The sequence below is a fragment of the Zosterops lateralis genome (assembly GCF_965231275.1).
Source record: "Zosterops lateralis genome assembly, chromosome: 3".
NCBI lineage: Eukaryota > Metazoa > Chordata > Aves > Passeriformes > Zosteropidae > Zosterops > Zosterops lateralis.
In genome coordinates, this window is record NC_139764.1 from 111,951,224 (window position 1) to 111,972,130 (window position 20,907).

The 20,907-nt window shown below is 42.5% G+C and overlaps 1 protein-coding gene across 9 annotated transcripts in view; it reads right to left on the reverse strand.

Annotated features, from left to right (window-relative positions):
• The window catches only part of HMBOX1 (homeobox containing 1), a 118,525-nt gene that overhangs the window by 16,520 nt on the left and 81,098 nt on the right, over nt 1-20,907 (reverse strand). For 4 of the 9 annotated variants that reach the window (XM_083857405.1, XM_083857400.1, XM_083857401.1 and 1 more), the window contains 4 exons: nt 6,013-6,095; nt 3,729-3,824; nt 2,187-2,281; nt 1,929-2,030 (listed from right to left, as the gene is read on the reverse strand). In XM_083857405.1, coding sequence (XP_083713531.1) covers nt 1,929-2,030; nt 2,187-2,281; nt 3,729-3,824; nt 6,013-6,095 — 376 coding nt within the window. The remainder of the gene's footprint in view (nt 1-1,928; nt 2,031-2,186; nt 2,282-3,728; nt 3,825-6,012; nt 6,096-20,907) is intronic. The other 5 variants (XM_083857408.1, XM_083857403.1, XM_083857407.1 and 2 more) reach the window with 5 other exon arrangements.

Below are 20,907 nucleotides of genomic sequence, written 5' to 3' on the forward strand. Positions count from 1 at the left end.
CCCTTGTGATCTTGGATTTTTAAATTATTATAATTTACAGAAAGGAAACAATAAACATTTATCAGTCTCCCAACAGCCTTCAAGTGATGAACTTGTGTGATTTAAAATTTAAAACGTGCCTAGAGCATTTTTAAATTAAGATGATGGGTGGTGAATGTTGAGGAGGACAAAGGAAAAAAAAAAAGTCAGGATTTGGTAAAATCCTGAGGTTATTTAGAAGAATTCATTCATTTATAACTAGGCTCTGGTAAATTTTAGGGCCTCTCAGAAATCTTTATGATGGTACAAATACAGAACCCTAAAATCTGGAGGTTTAGGCACTTAGTATTATGTATTTAGTTATATATTATATATTTAGTTATATATATTATATATTTAGTTATATATAATACTTAGTATTATATACTTAGTATTTTGATGAACTTTGTGTTCTAAAATTTATTAGAGTTTAAGTGTTGCTGTGGAAAACAGAATTTCTGCATTTAACAGCTGAAGGATGTTAAATGGTCATCAGGAGAACCTGCCATTTAACCTGCTTTGCTGCTAATGACTAATTACACCTCATAGAAGGGTCCAGATTACTAAGAAATGTCATTTCTAAGGCCTCTAAACAAAGATCTTTAAACTTCAATAACCAATTTATTTCTCTTTTCAAAGTATGCTGGTTAATGCACAGAAGAGAAACATAGTTTGAGTCTACATCACATTCCACCTCAGTATTCTGATCCTGTATCTGCCTGACAGGGAATTTTCTGGGCTTGGCAGTGGTTTCTAAATATTTCATGGCAGTCACAGAGCAGCTTCTCCTCACTGAGAGCCAGAAAAGTTGGTCCCACCAAATCTGCTGGTGCTGACCTATAAAAAGGGTCTCACTCCCCATCAGGAGCAGAGCAGCTGGGGATGCCTCTGCCAGGGATCTGCTGAACTGGGCCAGAGCCAAGTGTGCCAGGGACTCATTCCAGGACACTCAAGCTGCTGTTCCACTCCACCAGCAGCTTTTGGAGAAAAGAGAATTCCCAGCCACTCCCAAAAAAAGAGGCAAGGAAAAGTGATCCAGCCCAGCTGTGGGGTAGCACAGAAACATCTCCTCTCAAAAACAGGTGAGTGAACTGGTTGGAGCCACTGGTGCCAAGCACACACAGCCCTGAGGGTTTGGCCAACACTGGGAAAATTGGGAAGGGGATGCAATACCTGTCAGGAAGGTGTGTGAAGGAAGGGTCACCAACTTTAGGGTAGGTGAGGGCTCAGAGTGTGGGAAGGGGTATTCTTTTGCTAGAGAATTTAAAAAAGAAGTTGCTGTCAAGGGTTAAAAATAGCCAAGAAAAAGAGAGAACAGGCAAGAATTAAAGTGTAAAAATAAAACAAACAAAAAAAGACAGATAACATGTAAGCAATCAAAATAGCGGCACATTGTTGCAGAACAATATGGACCAGGCCAAATAAAGATCAGAGTTTAGTAAATCAAATCCTTTCTCCCCCACCCTTCACCCTTTGTCTGTCAGTGTCTGAGGGATGACCCTGAGAAGGTCCTGAAAGGTTCTCCCACAGAACAGACAGAAGGAGCTCAGGACCTTCCAGGAGGGTGCTCAGAATCCTGCTGGGAAAGGCTGGCACCTTTCAGAATTCAGAAAGAATTCTGAAGGGTCCTGGCCAGGGCTCCCTCCTGCTTGTCTGGGGCTGGGTCAGCAGCTCACAGCAGGTGTGGCCCTTACTAGAACGGGGCCTTTCTTGCAGAAAGAAGTAAGAGGTGCCCAGTTTTTCTGGGATAATTGTTGGTGCCTGATACACAGGACTGTGAAAGATCTTCCTGAGGGAGGGGAACTCAGAGTGCCAGGGAAGGAGAGCATGGGTATGGCAGGGCTGTGGCTGAGGTGAGGCTCTCCTGCTGTGTCTCAGACATTGTGTGTGGTGTGAGGGGTGTAACTTGCTTGTTTGGAGCAGATCCTCCTGTCTTCTTCTACCTTCTCTGCTTCTCTGCCTCCCTCGGAACATCGTCCCTCCTCCTCCCCGTTGCGTACTTGCCAAGTGTCCTGTTATGAAGGCAACAAATCCATGTGGGTGAACACTGGATTCTCACCCTTTCCTCATCACAAAAGTCAAACAAAACAGGATTTTTCAAGAGGCAAAAGGGCCTTTCTATGTGTTTGGAGTCCTACCAGTTTGGGCCAGGAGGCTCCAGGGCTCACCTGCTCTGAGTAGTCATTGCCGTCCACGTCGTCGCTGTTGGAATGACCTCCAGGACTCTGTACATCTATTCCATGGCTCTCCAGGATTGCTGCTTCTTCGAAAAAAGCAAATGGATCCCTCATTTATCTGATGCATTGGAGCAGTTAAAGTAACTAGGGTTTGTTTTTTTCCCTCTTTTTCAGGAAGCTGGAGTAACTGGAGGAACGGGGTTAGTTCTTAGCCCCTTGCTCTTCACTCTCTAACATTTGGGAAGGCAGCACAGGTACAAACACTGGTTTGCCTGAAATCCTTCCCTGCCAACTACCAAACTTGTCCGTGAGTAAAAATCCCTGTCTTCCAGCCAGTCCTAACAGAAATCAGTGTCATTTCTAAAGTACTGGAATGGCAAAGGCATTCCCTGTGAGTCTTCCCCCTTAGTTTGGACTGGCAGGACTCGAGGGGGTGGGGAGTGTCTGAAAACAGATGGGAGAAATTTCTGAAAGCACTTCAGGGATTTGCAAACACAAAAATCCATCTTCCAGTAGGATCCGAATGTCTAAAGCTCCCTTTGGTTCTTTTTAATCTCTTTCCAAACCTCCTCCCCAAACACTAAACTCCACCCACCTTGGACTGAGCTTGCTTTATTCCCCCATCCCTTTGAAAAGCTGTTTTCCTTGTAAAAAAATAAATTTAGTTAAACTTCGGTAACATATTAAATGATGAAATTAGAGTTCTTTTTCTTATTCAGAAATAAGGCAAAATAATGGAGCACTTGAAATAATTAAAAATACTGGAAATAAGCAGATATAGATGTCTGTCTACCTATGTTTTGTAGAAGTAATTCTGCATAATATACAAGTAAGGACATCAAACTTCTTATGAATGGCAGGAGTTTGTTGAATCCAGGCCACTGAGGTGATCTATACTCCTTAGAATATCTTATCCACATCAGAAGGGTCTCCTTCCTACAAATTCAGAGTCACTTCTGATTTCCTTATGATCAGCTAAGAACCCACAGGGGTTAAACTCTGAAGTGACATTTGTTTTTTTCCTGATCATTGACAAAAATCTGGCTTTTTTCCATCCACTTGTCCCTGGGCAAAACCTTGGAAAGCTGTCAGGGGCAGAGGTATAACCAGGTAACACCAGGGCAGAGGTAACACCACACTGAGTTTGTGAACCTGCCAACATCTCTATCTCCTTTATTTACAGTTTTGAGGTTTCATTTCCAATTTGAATTTGGATACTCAGAGGAGGGAAATGCAACTCTCCTTCCACCTACAAAAATTCTCACTTTGCTTTTTAAAGCTGATCTTCCAGTAAAACTTTGTAACTGCATCACTTTTCCTTGCACTGATGACAGAACTCTACAAATTACACGTATTTCACAAAAAAAAAAAAAAAAAAAATCTGGAACAGCATGGGACTCATTTTCATAATTCCTCCATAATTTCTCCTGAGGCTGTCAGCACCTCTGGTGTTTCCACTAATTTATTCTGACGTAATTGCCACCTCTCCTGAGCAAACCCCAAGCCTTGCAGGCAGGCTCTGTGATACATTACCGATATTGGCTCTTCTCTTGATCTCCTTCCTCCTGTTGGCAAACCAGTTGTACACTTTGAGGGAGGTAACTCGCTCCAAATCCGACAACTTTTTTCCTAGGAAAAAACAGAGGGAAAAAACAATAGCTCACTGGTGTTACTCATTGGGTTCCAGAGAAGCTGTGGCTGCCACATCCCTGGGAAGTGTCCAAGAACAGGTTGGACAAGGCTTGGAGCAACCTGGGATAGTGGAAGGTGTCCCTGTCCCTGCCCTAGATGAGTTTTGAGGTCCCTGCTCACCCAAACAATTCTGGGATTCTCTGGGATAAACCCCTGAAAGGCAGACAGCACTGGCAAGTTATTATAACGGAGAAAAAAGTGAACTTTCTGTGGATCAAATTCCTGTGTCCAGGTGCAGTTGCACTAACTGCCAAATATTTTCTTTTCTTGTGTTTTAAAAAAATCTGAAATACAGGAGTTTTTTTTACAGCTTCAACCAACTTAATCCAGAGCCATGGGAGAATGAAGGGCTGCTTTTCCAGTTCAAGCACAAAACAGAGATTCCAAAAACTGAAATTCCTGCCACAAACCCCATCCCTGGGGCTCCTTCTCTTACTACATGTCACGAGGGTGCAGCTCACTGTTTTATACAGCAGCAAAATGAATGAAGAGGTTTTCTGCCACCCTTGCAATCTGCTTTCCTTTCTCTCAGCACCCAGCACCCATCACACCCTCCCAACTGTGCCAGGTCACTCGGGATCTTTTGGGAGAACGGGGGTGGATGCTGGAAACCAGATCACTGAATTGTTACACTTAAATTTTTACACTTAAACCAACAAAAAAAAAATCCCAAAAACCAGAAGGCACCTATAAAAAACTATGCCTTTATCTAGTATCAGTATAAATAAGGGAAGAGTGGAGGGATTCAGTATTCCAAGGACATCCTGGAAACCTCTCCTGATGCTCTTGACCCTATATAAAATATTCCCCATATCTGCATCCTCAGACCTTTGCAGGCTACACAGGGTTGAGCCCCCCCTTTGCTTCTGACTCCTTCTCAAAGTTTATTTATTCAGCATAGAAAACACCCGTGTAATTGCAGCAATCTGCACACTTAAATAAGTTAGGAGAGATGAGACAAGTGAAAGAAAGAAAACTCTGGAAATTGATAGCTTGGCTGCTGCCTAATGCTTTACATCAGCGCCACTGGCAGTATTTTACTGCTCCCTGACATGGCCTCGCAGCACTTTGTTCCAAGTTGCTCCACAAACCAGCAGCACAGCCAGGAATCAAATCCTCAGCTCTCTGGTCCTCTCTACCTGATGGATTTTTTTTGGGAAAATTTCAGCAGGTTATTAGGGGAAAAGTACTTTGCCATGAGAGTGCTCAGCATTGTGGGACAGAGGCCTGGAGGCAGGAAAACCTCCTGTTTTGGAGATACTGAAAACTGAACAATCTCATCTAAGCTGGGCCTGCCTCACCAGATGAACTCCAGAGGTCACTTCCATTCTAAATTGGTCTGACCTTGTGCTACACTTTTGACATTCCCAGCTCTCCACAACTCCTTGAAAGGATAACAAGGTGGGGATCCATCTTTTTTCCAGGAAACAAGGGACAGGACAAGAAGAAACAGCCTCAAGCTGCACCAGAGGAACTCCAGGTTGGATATTGGGAACAATTCCTGCCTGGAAAGGGCTGTCCAGCCCTGCCACCCCCATCCCTGCAGGAATTTAAAAGCCATGTGGATGTGGCACTTGGGGACATGGATCAGTGGTGGCCTTGGCAGTGCTGGGGATGGTTGGACTCGATGATCCCAGAGGCTTTTCCATCCTAAATAATTTTGTGATTCTGTGTTCATGACTCACGCCTTAGTTGCCTTCTCATTAATTTTTATTCTGGTTGTATGAAATCTAAATATATCCAAAACACCAGTTCTGAAATCTATGTAAATGTTTGGTTAGCAAAACTAAGCAAAGGCAGGTGCATCCACTAACACTACACTGAATATTCATGCTCCTCTCCCAAGTATAACTTCTCCAGAAACAGGGAAAATGCCAACTTGTTGACCTAAGGATAAAGTCCTCCATTAACACCCCAGTTCTAATACGAAATCCCTGTCTGGAAGCTGTAAAATATTGAAAAATGGGAGAGCTGAGCTCCTTCCACCTCTCCAAAAACCTGATTTATCAGTCAAAGGTTGATGATTTTGGAGATCTTTTCTAACCCAAATGATTCTGTGACTCTGATTACTCAAGGTGCTGAAACCTCTTTGTTTTTGGGAAAGACACCCCCAGCAGCTCCTCACCTGGTTTTTGTATAACTGCATTACAGGCGTTGGCAATTTCTTCTCTCTTTGCCTCGTCGGGATATTGGTTCTCATTGAAGTAACTGCAAAAAGGAAAAAAAAAAACCAACATTTTTTTTCTTAAGAAATCTGAGCATGAAGGTTCCAAAGCAACTCCACTAAAAAGTGTCAGCTGCTGATTTATGCATCACTCCTCCACAGGTACCAGACACAGTGAATTTCATGGATAAAGGAACATCAGCCTGCACTTATGTCCATAAGGAATGAAGGAAACTTCCCAAATCCCCTATATAAATGAGTATTATCTCAGCATTTGGAAATTGTACTAGGACACCCAAAAATGTGGGCAATTCAATGGATATCAGAGCTAAGACTGTCAAGTGAAGCATCAGCTCCAAGGCACTCCAGGCCTTTGACTTTATTACCATTTATTTATTATTTATCCCCTTGACACGCCTCCATCTTAGGCAGAAGAAGCTGTTTAACATTTATTTTGATCCCTGTTCATATATATTTGTTAATATACACACATCCATGCATACTTTTGATATTTATATTATTCAAAACCCCACGAATACTGCAGAGATAGGGATGGTGTGAAGATTCTATGAAATTACACAGGATGATTTCTACAGTCAGATTATTTTTTTAAAACCACAATTTTAAATTTTTTCCACCTTCCTCAGAATGACACATTGAGTACAGCACGTTTCTAACAGTATTTTTTCTGGAATAATTGTGATTTTATTGTACTTTGTATGCAGTAAACATCCCATAAAAGTTAAAACTGTTTCCTCTTTTACCTCATTGAACCGCTCTGCAAATTTTAATGAACTGATTTACATTCTACAGAGCTTATCAGATCTGCATTAAAACCAACAAAACGTCCTGTTTACTTCAATGGACTCTGCTAATCACACCACAAGCAGGGCCTACCACTGTTGTTTTGGTTGTTTTTTTTTTTTGTGTAGATTATCCATAATATATAATCCTAGGATTTCTTTTATCAACTTTGATCAGCAGCAGGTCCGGCTGTTGGACAGCTGCTCTGGATTTGAAAAGAAGATCTTTATTTCCTTAACTGTAGATCATTTGGTAGTAGGAGATTCAGGCATATTGAGGCAATTATTATTTTCCATTATTCTTCCAGTGGATTGGCCCCAGTTACTTTCTATGGAAATCCAGATTATGTTCCATACAGGAACTGTTTCTGTCCAAACTTGTTAAAACTCAGGTTGAATTTTAGGTACCACTAATTTATTCCCCTTTTCACAGAGTCACATTTACAGCCACAGCAATGCCCAAAATGGGGTCCTATATCAAAGTTGGTGCTCAGTGAGTCAGAGAAATCCCAGATCAGCTCAGAGAGTTTCACCATTCATGTACTTCCAGGTGATCTGCTGGAAGAGAGCAAATGGAAACACAGGAATAGCTCAATCTTCTCTAAATGAAGGACAGCTCTGCCTTAAACTTTAGTTCAAGTGCTGGAAAAGTTGGGAGCTTGTCAGCCAACATTTCCACTATTAGAGTGAACTAATTGCTGGAATTAAGGTGACTGAGGAATCCAAGGAGGAGTTCCCTGACACAGGATCGGTGTCTTTGTTCAGCTTTATGAGAATTTAGAATGAACATCACACCCTCTGGACATGGTGATTTTTAAAGTGTATTCTCCCCTCTTTCTCTGATTCCAGCCTTTGAAGTGATGTGTGTGTCTATCTCAACTTGCAAATTTCTGTTCAAAGGGGTCATGTTCTGTACAAAAGTGCATTTTTGGGGAATGGAGAGCTTGGAAAACAGAGCAGAAAATGCTTTTTCCAGTAGTTAGTGATGGAACCAGGATCAGTTCAACAGCCCCATGTTGATATATTTCAGCTCTCCTACCTACAAAGCACTGCCCTCTGCCCAGAGCCAAGAATCATTTCCTCTTTTAAGCACCCTGAGACAAAGGATCACCAAGAGATCACAGCTGCAAACTGCTGCTCTGTAATTTACATGAACATACTGCCTGCCCTGGAGTCCTAACCAGGAATCCAGGTCAGCACCACGTGTACCAAAATCAACATTTATAGAAGAAATTACAAAATACATAAAATTATCAGTCAAGGGTGTCCTTGAATTGCCCATTCTTGTTGATGCAAGAAACTGAGACACTAATTAAAGCAGCAAAGACAACACCAGAACCACCAGTGACCCTTTTCTTGTCACCTAACTCAACACTGTCCCTTCACCAAGCCACAGACAGGTTTTTGCTGCCTCCAACAAAGAGCAAACATATTTTCTACCAACAACAAAACTTCACCCCATGCTTACAGTTCTCTGGGATAACAGGAAATCTCCCTGTGATGGAGCAAACTTCCAGAACTGGACAATGAATGAGACATCTCTTTTAGCAAACGAGGGAGCTCTGTGTATTCCAATCATTTTTGTGATTCAGAAACTGCTGAAACACTAACACTCATCTCCAAACATTTTACAACTAAGTTATAAACAATTCATCTGCCTGACATTTTTCATCCTGGAAACGCTTTCTTTAAATTCAAACAGGAATTTCTGATCTTTTCATGTAAAATGTCTAAAAATGTCTGCAAGAAAAGCGATTCTCACTAGAAAACGTGAAATTCTTCTCGTGGTAAATCTCTGATTTATGAAAAAGCATCAAAAATCTCAGTGAGTTGGCACACAGCTATCCTGGTCATTTTTGGGGGGATCACAAAGCCAAGTGGGTACCTGCTGGAAGGGGAACTACTGGAGCAGTTAAAACTCTGTTTCTGCAGTTGACAGTAATTTTAGAACCTGCCTCTCTTTCCTTCTCCCTGCTGGATTATTCCTTATCCTCATTAATGATTTGATTTCACCTTCCCCCGCACATTCAACCTCCCTATAAATTTGGCCAGTTCTCAACTTGTGCTCTCCAAAACTCAATCTTCTCAGAACTGAATCCCAGGATGGTGTGGGGTGGAAGGCACCCTAAAGATAATTCAGTTCCAACATCCTGCCATGGGCAGAGACACCTTCCATTAGCCCAGGTTGTTCCAGCTCCATCTTGGACACTTCCAAGGATCCAGGAGCAGTCACAGCTTCTCTGGGCAGCCTGTGCCAGGGTCTCATCAGCTTCCCAGGGAAAATTTTCTCCCCAACATCCAATCCAAATCTACTCCCCTTCAATTTAAGGCCGTTCTTGAGGCCACACTGTTCCTCTGCAGTGCTTTTAGTGTTTGAAGGAGTGCAAGTTGCTTTATCAGAGTTCATACCCTGACAGGAAAAGGTCTCACAGCTCCAGGTAACCCAAAATATCCAACCCTAATTGCTGATTTTCCTCCTCAGCCTCCAAATTCCCTGTGCATAAACTCCACCAACACATCTCATTTCATCCCCATCCCATCAAGGTCTTGTGGCTGACATGCCATGACACAAAGCACAACATTTAAAGCCTCCCACCATGTGGCACTTGAGGTTTAGTGCTGAACATGTTCCTGAGTGATGATTGGACTTGATGATCTTAAAGGTCTTTTTCTTCCCTAATGACTCTATGGTTATATGATTCTATGATTCCTGGAAAATAGATGAGAATAATTAAGTTTTCAAGACAGGGAAGCCGTGGAAAAAATTCAAGACTTCATCACTGACTATTTTGTTTGCTCATGTAGAAATTGTGAAAACACTGTGATTTTTTTTTTTTTTCTGGACTACAATTCTTGCAGTAAATTAATTATTCTGCCTCTAGTTCTATTTCTTATCAGCCAGGTACACAGGGAAAGAATGCAGGATGTCTGAAATTCCCTGCACTGCCACAAACCTGTTCACAGTCTGAGAAGTTTCTGAAAGCTACAGATGAAAAATATGAAGCAATATGAACTTAAAAGGAAAGAAAAAAAAAAGAAAATGAGTAGGCACAAGTAACTCCTGCAAAGGCACACTGCTTTCTAGACAAAGGGCAGCTGTCAGCTGAATACCTTCCATGAAGAAACCAAATGATCTCTTTTGTAGAAAATGACAGTGGAGGATTAAAATGAAAAGTGGCCAAATAATTTACATGAGATGAGAATCCATATGATGGTAAAGAATGTAGATATCCTTGAAGCCGTTTCATTTCAATAACACTGAAGCCTAGAAAAATTGCAGATTCAGAGAAACCCTCTTTCTTTCAGGGATAATGTGCTTAGGACAATGATGGAGAGGGAATCCATCTCAGCCCAGGGCTCTGTAATGGAAGGAGAAGCCTCCCCCCGATTCTTTACCAAGGTGCCCCTCTCTGAATTCCTGCAATAGCTGCCAATCTTTTTTTTTTTTTTTTTTTCCCTTCTGTTCTCGAGGCTGAGATATCAGATGCATTAAGCAATGCCTCAGTAGTGTTCCTGATAATCCACAGTGAAAGTTTTGTTGCTTCCTATCAGCTTTGCAGCTGCCAGGGAAGTGTCTGAAATGACAACCACGGAGCTGCAGAAGGATGGGTGGGGTTGGTGTTTTTCCAGATAAGGAAAGAGATAAATCCCCCCCAAAACTGATCAAAAGACCTCAAGTTGAGGCAATGCTTAGGACCTAATGGTTAAAACTTCCAAGTGTGGCAGGGGTTCAAAGTGGAGAGGTTGAAATGTGTTGCAGGGTAAGAATTCACGGTGCAGCTGAATCACTCTCAAGTGAGGTCACTCAGGTATGGGGACACAGATCACCCTCCCTGGAGGAAGGATAATTGGCCTTGCAATTAATGGGAGGCAAGAATACACAGATGGATATTTAATGAAGAGCAGAGGTGCTGCAAGCTCACTCCCTCGCTTCACTCTGTTCCTGCATCCCTGCGTTCCCTTTTCCATCCCTGTGAGTGAAATATCCTGTTGGGGCTCCAACTCCTCTGCTGGAGACAAAAGAGTCACAGAATGGTTTGGACTAGAAGGACCTTGAAGACCCTCTATAGTTCCCACCCCCTGCCAAGGGCAGGGACACGTTCTACTATCCCAGGTTGCTCCAAGCCCCATCCAGGACATTTCCAGGAATGTGAGATTCATCTTCCCCAAAACTCAGGCTGCAGTCCAGCTTAACACAATTTAATCACAGAGCAAAGGGAACGATCCCATCCTCTCCTTCAGTCCTTTTTTTGCAGGAATGTTTTGTGCCCAGCAGCCTCCCTGGTCCAGCTCCCTACATGTGCCAAGAGCAGCGGTTGTGCAGCCAAGGGAGGCGGGAGGACACGGCTGAAAAAGGCAGCTGGGCCCAGCTCCTTCCACAGCAGCTCCCAAAGATCCTCTCCAAGGGATGCTGAAAGCAAAGCCAGAGCCATGGGCTCGGCCACCAGCCCAGGGAGGGATGGAAAAGCAGAACTGCCCAGCTCCCTCCCCTGTGGATGAACAGAAGCTTGTGCTGTCCCCAGGGATGGAGCTCCCTGCCAAACCCTCTGGTGTCTCAAAATACACGAGGTGAAAGCTGCTCCTCTGGCTCTGATAAGATGCCTGTAATTTCAGCTCCCTATCTGGTTTCCCTCCCAAGAGTTCCTCTGCTTTCCACTGACAAGGTACAGAAAACACTCAAATGTGGTTACCTATTTATCTCTCATTAGTACATTTATCACCCCAGTATCACCCAGCAGCCAGAGGTCACTGTTCCAGTCTTTGTGGCTTTTAGCAGAACTATTATTCAGGCTGTCAAATAAATGGAAATATTTCTGAAGTTAGTCTGTCATCTGTGCCTGAGATCTTATCTCGGCGTGGCATGAGACAGACTGTCAGAGAAGTGACATTCGGAGCATAATCTCATCAGAAAGTGTAATGACTGGTTTATTTCCCAGTAAATACTGGCCAAGAATATCACTAATGCCATTCTCTGTGAGGTCAGCAGATGACACCACCAGTTTTATCTACTGATATTTTTACTGATCCTCTAGTAACGACATGGGTGTCAACTAAACCCAGGATATAAAGTCATCTTTATTTCTGACAGCAAAATTAAAGCTCAAAGATATCCCCTCCACAAATAAACTCTGATGGAGCTGAGAACTTCCCCCAGGACTGCAAAATATAACCAGGCAAGGATGGGAACTGCAACTCTCTGGATGAACTTCAGTTGAAGCATCAGGTCAACCAGATCTTCTAAGCAGTGAAACAAATCGAACAAAAAAAAAAGAAATCCCTAACGCAGAAAAACCACTGACAAACATGACAGCTGCAGCTCTCTGCTGTTTTTTCCACAGCACCATCATTTAGCCAATGGATTCCACAGGTCCATGGATTTACAGGAACGGAGAAACCACAGCAGGACTGTATCTTGACCTCCTCTACAGCACTGACAAGAACTCTCTCAGCAATTCTGCAATTAAACCCAGATCATCTGTCCAACCTCCAGAGATATCCAGTCCCAACATAAAAAACTGGGGGTTTATCCAATGCAGAATCTACCCTAACTTGAAACTGCCTTTGGAAACAAACTGTAAAAATCCTAATTTTTAAAAAATCTCTCTCATTCCCAACTTGAGCTTTCAGGCCCAGGGTATTGCCACACTCTGTCCAAAGACAGTAGAATTTTTAAGCCTCTCACTCTAAGAAATGTTTCATTCTTGTATTTCTTTTCATTACAAGTGCAAATCTGGAGGAGAGATCTCACCAGCACTAGAACCCTTAGAGCACCAGACAGAGAGAAACTGAAATTATTTCACACCTCAGGATGTGTCTGCATACATAAATTCCAGAGCCATGCCAGTGCACATTAAAAACTCTCACACAACAGAGCTGACTCTCAATTCTGGTTTTACAAGTCGCTGTCTCAACTCGGAGAGAGTCCTTTCACTGATGTTTCTTAGCAGGAATCTCCTCTGCCACGTAGATTAAAATGCCAAAAATACACCTTGCACGGGAGTGGGTAAAGCTGGATGACCTTCAAAGCTGACAGAACAATGAGGTTTTCATTCTTTCAACATCACTTTCTCAGAATTTTGACAGCGGTCTCCAGGACCACAATCCTATCAAGCTATTAATATTATCCTAAAAAAAAATTGTTTAGAAAACGGAATTAATTGATAATAGCTCTGAAAAGCCTCGCACTTGCAAAAGATAATCTGTGCCTCCTAATCTCTAGCACCCTACTGTCGAGATAATTAACAATTAAAAGAAAGAATAGTTAAGACATCCGAGGTGGCGATTTACTCTTCCTCGTAATTGGATTTGGTGATAAGAGCATTCTTGAAATGACACAACAGGCCTCTTCTGAATGGCAAGATTTGGAGTTTGCAGCAATTTGAAACACACAGGTACTTTCTGCTTAAGGCACCTTGAAGACACTGTCAGCTGAAATTTTGGATATCCTTAAATTTCCTGGCACCACCGAACTCTCCAAGTCAACAGAGCTCACTGAAATTTTCATTAAATGAAAGTGGACATTTTTCTGAAGCCAGTCAAGTAACCAACACATCAAGACAAGATAAAATGAGGTATTTCAATGAGCAGTTGGTGTGAGCAAACAGCATCTTTAAAGCTCTTCCTAACAAGGCATCTAAGCATGAATAATAGGATCTCTTGTTCTCTTTTATTTACTTGAAATATTTAAATTGAGACCTCCACGCTGCAGGGATATTTATGTGCATTAAACCCGCTGGACTCCGTCAGTGATAAACAAAACCTTTCTGCAAACAACGGCGAAACAAACATCTCGTCTTCATTTTTTAACGTGGTACGGGGCAAGAGTTATTCCAGTTGTATTTTGGATTATCTGATCCTCACAAGCAAAGCCAAAGCAGGGCCAGCCCATGGATGAAACATCTCCAAGGAGGGATGAGGCCATGCAGGAATCAGCCCTGGCCCACCCACTGGGAAGGGCTGTTGTGCTGCTGGTGACCCTCAATTCCAACCAGACAAACCCTAATCAACACTGAGGGTATTACAGACACCACTCACAAGGCAACAGAGGATTCCAAGGCTTTATATGGCAACATAAATAAATAACAAAACTTGTTTTTTACATTACTCAATGCAGAACGTCTTTATTTGCTCTCTGGAACAAAACATTCCACTCAGCAGAGCCAGAGCTCAGTTTTCAGCTCATCTGGTTGGGTATTCCTAGAACAGCCTATCCCTGCCTCAAAACTGTGCTTTAGGGGGAAGTTCAGACCTTTACGTGAGTAAATAATGTCAGTGTGAATACCAAGGTCCCTCAGATTGTCCTCACTTCAGCCTCAGTAAGGTCTTAGTTCTTCTGGATGGGAAATCTTGGAGCCTCTCTTTGTCCCAAGCCTCCAGAAAGAAAAAATATCAGTCATGAAATCTGGGATTAGTCTTAGTATAAACTGACAGTTCCCAACGTCAGCACCAGCACTTTCCCTCAAAATGCCACAAGTTTCTGTTTTCAGTTTCCGGTCTTGGAGCAGACTTGGTTCAGCTCAGCAGAGCCCCCAGTTGCTGCTGCATTTTCAGAAAATAAAAATTGATTCAGCTAAATGAACAAATCCTACAGGACTCCACAGACAAGGCCAATTCCTGCAGCAACTAAAGTTATCCAGTATCTGAAGTCAAGATGAAATCTGACTTTGGGCTCAATACATGTGTTTTTCCGAACACCCAGTATCTCCAAGATCTGGGCCAAAATTGTTATCCCATTAAGTGCTGTACAGCCAGGTAGCAGAAGATGTATTTAATTTTTAAAATATCAATCTATTCTGTACCTTGCAACCTAAATACATCACAACAGATGGACAGAAGCAAAGGAAAATGAGAAATAATGAATGAACCCAATAATGCCAGTGGATTAAACTACTACAGTGCCAAGATCAACATCAGGAGGTTCCTTGTAGAAAACACAGCAAAAGAGGAGATTTAAGGGAAGTTTTAAGCCATCAGGAAACTTTGGGATCTTTAAAGAGTATTTCTCAAAGCTGGCAGCAGCAACATCTTTTTCTTCATTTGCTAAAGATTGTTCAGTGACCATTCACCATCCATAGGGAGAGGAAATAGCTGAATTTATTATCCAGCTTTTTTACAATTATTTTTTTTGCCTACATGATTATGAATACTTATCCTGGAAATAATCAGCTCCAAAGACTCAAAAGATTATTTCATTTACCAACACCCATCATGTTTCGTCTTTCAAGAGTACTTTTTATACCCAGATCATCAACTCCTTTAAAAATATTCTGAAATAGTCTTTTTTCATCTTACTCTTTAACATTATCACAAGAATTTACAGGTAGAAGACCAGCAAAGTTAAAAGACACAGAGTCAAGAAACCAGATTAAATCAATCCACAGCTCTTTATTCCAAGATTTGTGCTCCCTACCCTGAGCCATGTTTTTCCATGTGCTCCCTCTTAAATGTCCTTGTCATCCTCACTCAGATCAGCAGAGTTTCCTGAGGAAAATCCTTTTAGGAAGCCTGACTTAAAAAGTGCTGGTAGTAAAGCTCCAAAAACAACTGAGGAATTGCTGACCAGAAAAAAACTAATTATCCTTAGCATCTCTGGACTTCAGTAAAGTATTTGATAAAGTGACAAATGGGAAATTATTAATGATTTTGGAAAAGACAAAGATGAGTATAATTACGAGACAGGGGAGAAAGGAAACATTTAACTAAGAAGAGGCTGAAAAATTAAACTAATGGCATGGAAGACAACAATCAGGGATACTCCTCAAGTATCATCTTTGGAGCATCTTAAAAACAAAATCAATTAATGATCCTGACAGAAAGTCTGCACATGGTGATGAATCCGCTGAGACTCAAGTCAGAAGCCACATCAATACAAGTGAATTGAAGCACCATAAAAAGTAATAGAGAATCCTAAGGGCAAGAACTCAACAGAAATTTAATGGTGCAGCATCCAAGGTCACCCACTTTGGGAACAACAACTTTGCAGGCACAAAAAGATCATCAGCTGGGAAGATCAGGTTTTGTGAAGTCACTGTGACCAAAAGATACAATGCAACAAAAGCACCAAAAAGGCCAAGCCTGACATAGTTGAGGCTGTTGCTATTCCCAATCCAGAGAGAAAACCATTATAAAAGGCACTTTTTTAAAGCTGTTGACAGAGCTCCTCACAGAGAGCAAAGTATTCAAAACAAATTAAAACTTACGTGTGTTCCAAAGGAAAATCAAACAAATAAGAAAGCTGTGCCATCCTGGATCACCAAAAAAAAAAAAAACCTAAAAAAAGAATTAAAAAACAATCTAGGATGTGGTAGTGACTTCTGTGGCTAAAGCCCATATGGTTCCCTGATAGAACATTCTTTCAGGCTGTTTAAAGTGCTCCACAGTCTGACCAAGAGCCCATAAATACATGATGCAACAACTTAAGAGTCTGACTTTGGAATTTTCCTCCCTCACTTCTCCCCGTAATGACTCTGTTTATTACTTGTGTAAAGACCTCACATCTGTTACTCGATGGCAGAGAGTTTCCTCTGGCTGAGGTAGGGCTGGACTCAGTTCAGTGCTGAGCTGCAGTGAGAGTCAGCAGGAACAGCTCTGGAAAGCAGGAATGGGAAAATCCAACCGCGCTCTGGGTTGGACGGTGCTCCTGGATCCTCCTTGGTGACAGGAGCAGCAAAGCCAGAGGTGACAAGGGGGCAGCCTGGTCCTGAATTCCTTCTGAGAGCTTCCAAGATCACTGAGGAAGTTAATTCTGTAGTTCACTTCAGTGGGTTACATTACACACAGGTTTGGTGAATCTTGCTGGGAGGGTTAACTCTTCCCCCAGCTTGGAGCTGTTCTGGACAGCCCAGACATTATGAACAGCCACATAAAATGCAGCTTGAACGTGCCAGGGGCCACTTCACACACTTCACACATGGCTTTCCCTGCCTCCTGAATCCTCGTTAAAATAGCTGAGAAAATAACAAATTAGCTGATTAATACAAGCTTTCTGTTCCTAATTCCTTCTGTGTCCTTTAAACAGGACAGTCACAGAAAGAACAACACCATGAAGGACTGAGGCAACTCAAGAAAGCTCAAAGAGAGAGAAACCACAGCACCAGACTTATATTTTTACACTGTCCTTACAGCAGGCAGCATCTAGAGGTCTCAACATGATTGTAAAGAGCAAGAGGTTCTGTATGTGAACTCAGCAGAAGCCCTGGACTCACACAAGTTGTGCCCTAAAACAACTGGAACTAACAGTTACATTAAATAAAGTTCTGCAAGGCAAATTATTTATATTGGATACAAATAAAGCTGGAAATAATAAGCTCCAAAGACTCAAAAGATTATTTCATTTACCCACACCCATCATGTTTTGTGTTTTGAGAGTATTTTTTATACCCAGATTATCAACTCCTTTAAAAGTATTCTGAAATAGCCTTTTTTCATCTTACTCTTTAATATTATTACAAGAATCATTTTTGAAATTGAAATAATGAAAATAATTTTTAATTTTTTTGAAATTCACAGCAATTAACATTCTTACAACTGAACTTCATTTGTTATCTAGGCATTAAGCAAAGCACTGCAAAACAAATTCCAACTCCTGATGTACATGATCAGATCTAAATCAGTGGTAGTTCTTCAGGAAAAACTATTCCAAGAAGAGATACTCTCAATCAATACACAAAAGTGATCAACAAAAAACCCAGATGTTAGGCTGGAGGTCAGACAACAACAGGAATTGCATTCAGCTGCTTGTGTAAGCCAGAATATTCACCCTGGAAATATGGAAATCAGCTCTGCTTGGGTCCCCACTCACCTGCCCCAGGTCACTAAAAATTGAATGTAAGAATAGAAAAGGTCCAGAGAAGAGTGACAATTAATATTATTAGAGGCAAGGGAAGCTTTGGTGTCTGAGAAGAGATAAGAGAGTGACTGTTAAGTTCAGAGAGGAGATAAATGAGCAGCACATTGATAGCAGCACGTACAGAGAATGATCCTGGATAAATGCAATGTTCTGCCTTATTCTTTCTCATGATACTCATGCCAGAGGGACCTTTGACTTTTTAAACACATTTTAGCATATAAAATGAAACTAGGTATAATTAGGTCTCCAGAAGTACCCTGAAGACCTTCACAGGATTTAGAAGGAATTACATATTTATGTGAATAATAAGAACGCCCAGAGCTGCAATAGCAGGATTAAAAATACAGGATAGGAGATAAGAGCTTCTGTCCACAGCCACAAAGCTGCTGGCCAGGTGTGAACCAAGGCACAGGATGGAGAGGACAGGTAGAAAGAATGATAAACACCATCACTATCATCACCTGGGATGAGATCCTGCTTGTCACCTTCATGAGCAGGGGGACAGAACACTGAGGATCTCAGCTGGTGCTGGAGGAATGCAGCAGAGTATCTGGACTAGAAGAGAATTCCCATTCCTAAAATGAGGGTTAGCTGCATGAGCCAGTGATGTTACACATCAGACTGACAAAGTTGCTTTTTCTAAATGTTGATTTCAGTTATTCTGACCTTGGCAGAGACGAGAATTTTATCTGAAGTCTGCTGCAAGAAGCTGCCCCTCCCACAGATGATCTTTTTATTATTTTTAAAAAGGGACAGAGAGAGAACAGAAGAATACAAAAAGCACCTGAGCTCTCTAGGAAGCAAAATAACTCATTAGATGCTGGATCCTTGAAGAAACCAGAGCCTGGTGAGGCTTTGGACAGACATCCTTGCATTCTATTTTACTGCCTGCAATCTGCCAAACAACTGGGATTTGCTTACAGCTGATTAGAATAGGAAGCTTGTATATTATGCATGTCTGAGAGGGAACAGAGCTTGATCTAATGCAAAATAAGGCAGATCCTGTGTGCCAAGCAGAAAATGGCTGCTCTTGCATTTTATGAAGACACAGAGCAATGACCCTGAGCCAAACCACTTGAACCTTCACACAGGCAGATGATTCTTGCTTGTGTCTGAATGGTAAAGTGAACTTTGCTGGGTGCCTTTGCAAAGTGCCTTCGCTCAGATCTCGAAGCATTTCAGGAGCACAAACAGCAAAGATCCTAAAAAAAAAAACCCCATTCCCTGCGTCTCAAAGGACTTAATGAAGTTGAATCTCCCCGTGGAAGTTGCTGACTAACAAACACCTTATGACAGGATTGAAAGAGCTGGAAAAAATATAAAGAAATCACCTGATGTTTCTCTCTGCATTAAGATCAAGTATCTCAGAACCATGCTGACAGATTTCAGCTAATTTGCTCCTGAGAAATGATCTGTAGCTCCTGTAGATAACCTGCTTAATGCTGTGCCACTCCTGAAGTCAGGAAGTTTTTCCTAATGCCAATATTCCGTGGTAACCCAAGAATTAGAGGCTTTTGGCACTTTTCCCTTGGCTTGACTCATCTCCCAAGCTGGTAAGTGGGTATTTTACAGCTGAGAACAACGAGTCACCAAAAGGTTCAAGGACACCTGAGGGTCACAGGGACAGCAGAGATGATTCCCAGCCCTCCTCACCTCCCAGCAAACCCAGGAAAGACGAGCAGCATTCCCAAGCCAACCTGTGGCCATCGTTATATTGATGAGAAGCTGCTGTTCTGTTTCTAACAATGTAGCAGCCTAATGGAAGGGGCTGAAGGACATTACTTCCTGCTCTGCTGTCAGCTTGGAAAGGGAGAAACGCAATGAATCCCAAACTTAAATCTCCTCCAAAGCCTTGCACAGGAAACTTAGATCCCCTATGGGGCCGGTATTAAGGTTCTGCTGGAAGACATAACTAAGAGTAATGGGATGAAATTAACTAAGAAAATTTCCTAACTGAATTTCAGGAGCTAATAGAGCTCTCGTGTTCCCCAGGGAAGCCGTGGAAGCCCCGGCGCTCAGGAGAGCTGCAGTAAAAGCGCTTTCACAGTCGGAAGGATTTCTAATAAGGCACGTCAGGCCTCATCTCACTCGGGGCCAGGACCATGCCCAGGGCACTGCCTCGGGATCAGGGTGGGATGAGCCTTTTCCAGGAGGGGGAAACGAGGCTGAATCTCCCAGCACCACGATGGGAATGTGGCAGTGACTGGTCTCGGCATGGAGATGACCTTCCTCAGCTTGGGTCCACTTTGGAGGGGAAACCAAAACACAACTGGTTAAGTCAGACAGAGGTGGGCAGTGATGCTACAGTAATCGTGGAATTATGGAATGGTTTGATTTGCAAGGGATCTAAAATCTCATCTTGTTACAATTCTCGCACCTTCACTATCCCAGGGTGCTCCAAGCTCCGTCCAACCTGGCCTTGGACACATCCAGGGATCCAGGGGCAGAGCCAGAGCTTCTCTGGGAAACCTCTGCCAGGGCCTCACAGCCAACATTTCCATCCCAATATCCCATCTATCCCTGCCTCTGGCAGTGGGAAAGCCACTCCCTGTGTTCTGTCCCTCCATCCCTTGTCCCAAGTCTCTCTCCAGCTCTGGAGCCCCTTTAGGCTCCAAGGTTTCCCTGGATTCTTCTCCAGGCTGGAAACCCCTAACTGTCTCAGAGGAAAGGTGCACACCATCCCTCTAATCCTCATGCCTTCCTGTACCTTGGAAAAATCAAAGGACCCCTTGTCCACGATGCCAGTACAACCATGCCCATAAAGAAACCAGGAACTCACCCAACTCAAACCAAATAAAATCAGAACAAAACCAAGCAGACCAAACAATTCCATGGAATCACCATTTTTTTGTTAAACTTCCCCTTCCTGGTGCTCCCAGCTGTGCACTCCTGTCCTTTGGCTCGGCACAGCAAGCCAAAACAATTCAGGAAGACGCAGGGGGAAATAAAAAGGATTTATTTTTCCTGAAGCAGGCTGAATTGGCTGCTATTTCCATCAGACAAGAAACATCTCTGGCACAGCTCAGGGTGGCAGGAGCAGGGAAACTGAGGAGGAGGAACTGAGAAGGGTGTCGAGGCAGGGTAACACCTAAGGATGAGCTGGTGACAAACTGTTAATTCAGCTCAGCTACAGCACGAAACTGTACCCCCCCTATCTTGGGAAATCTGAACCCATTTCTCTTCTGAATAAAGCCAAGTGAAACA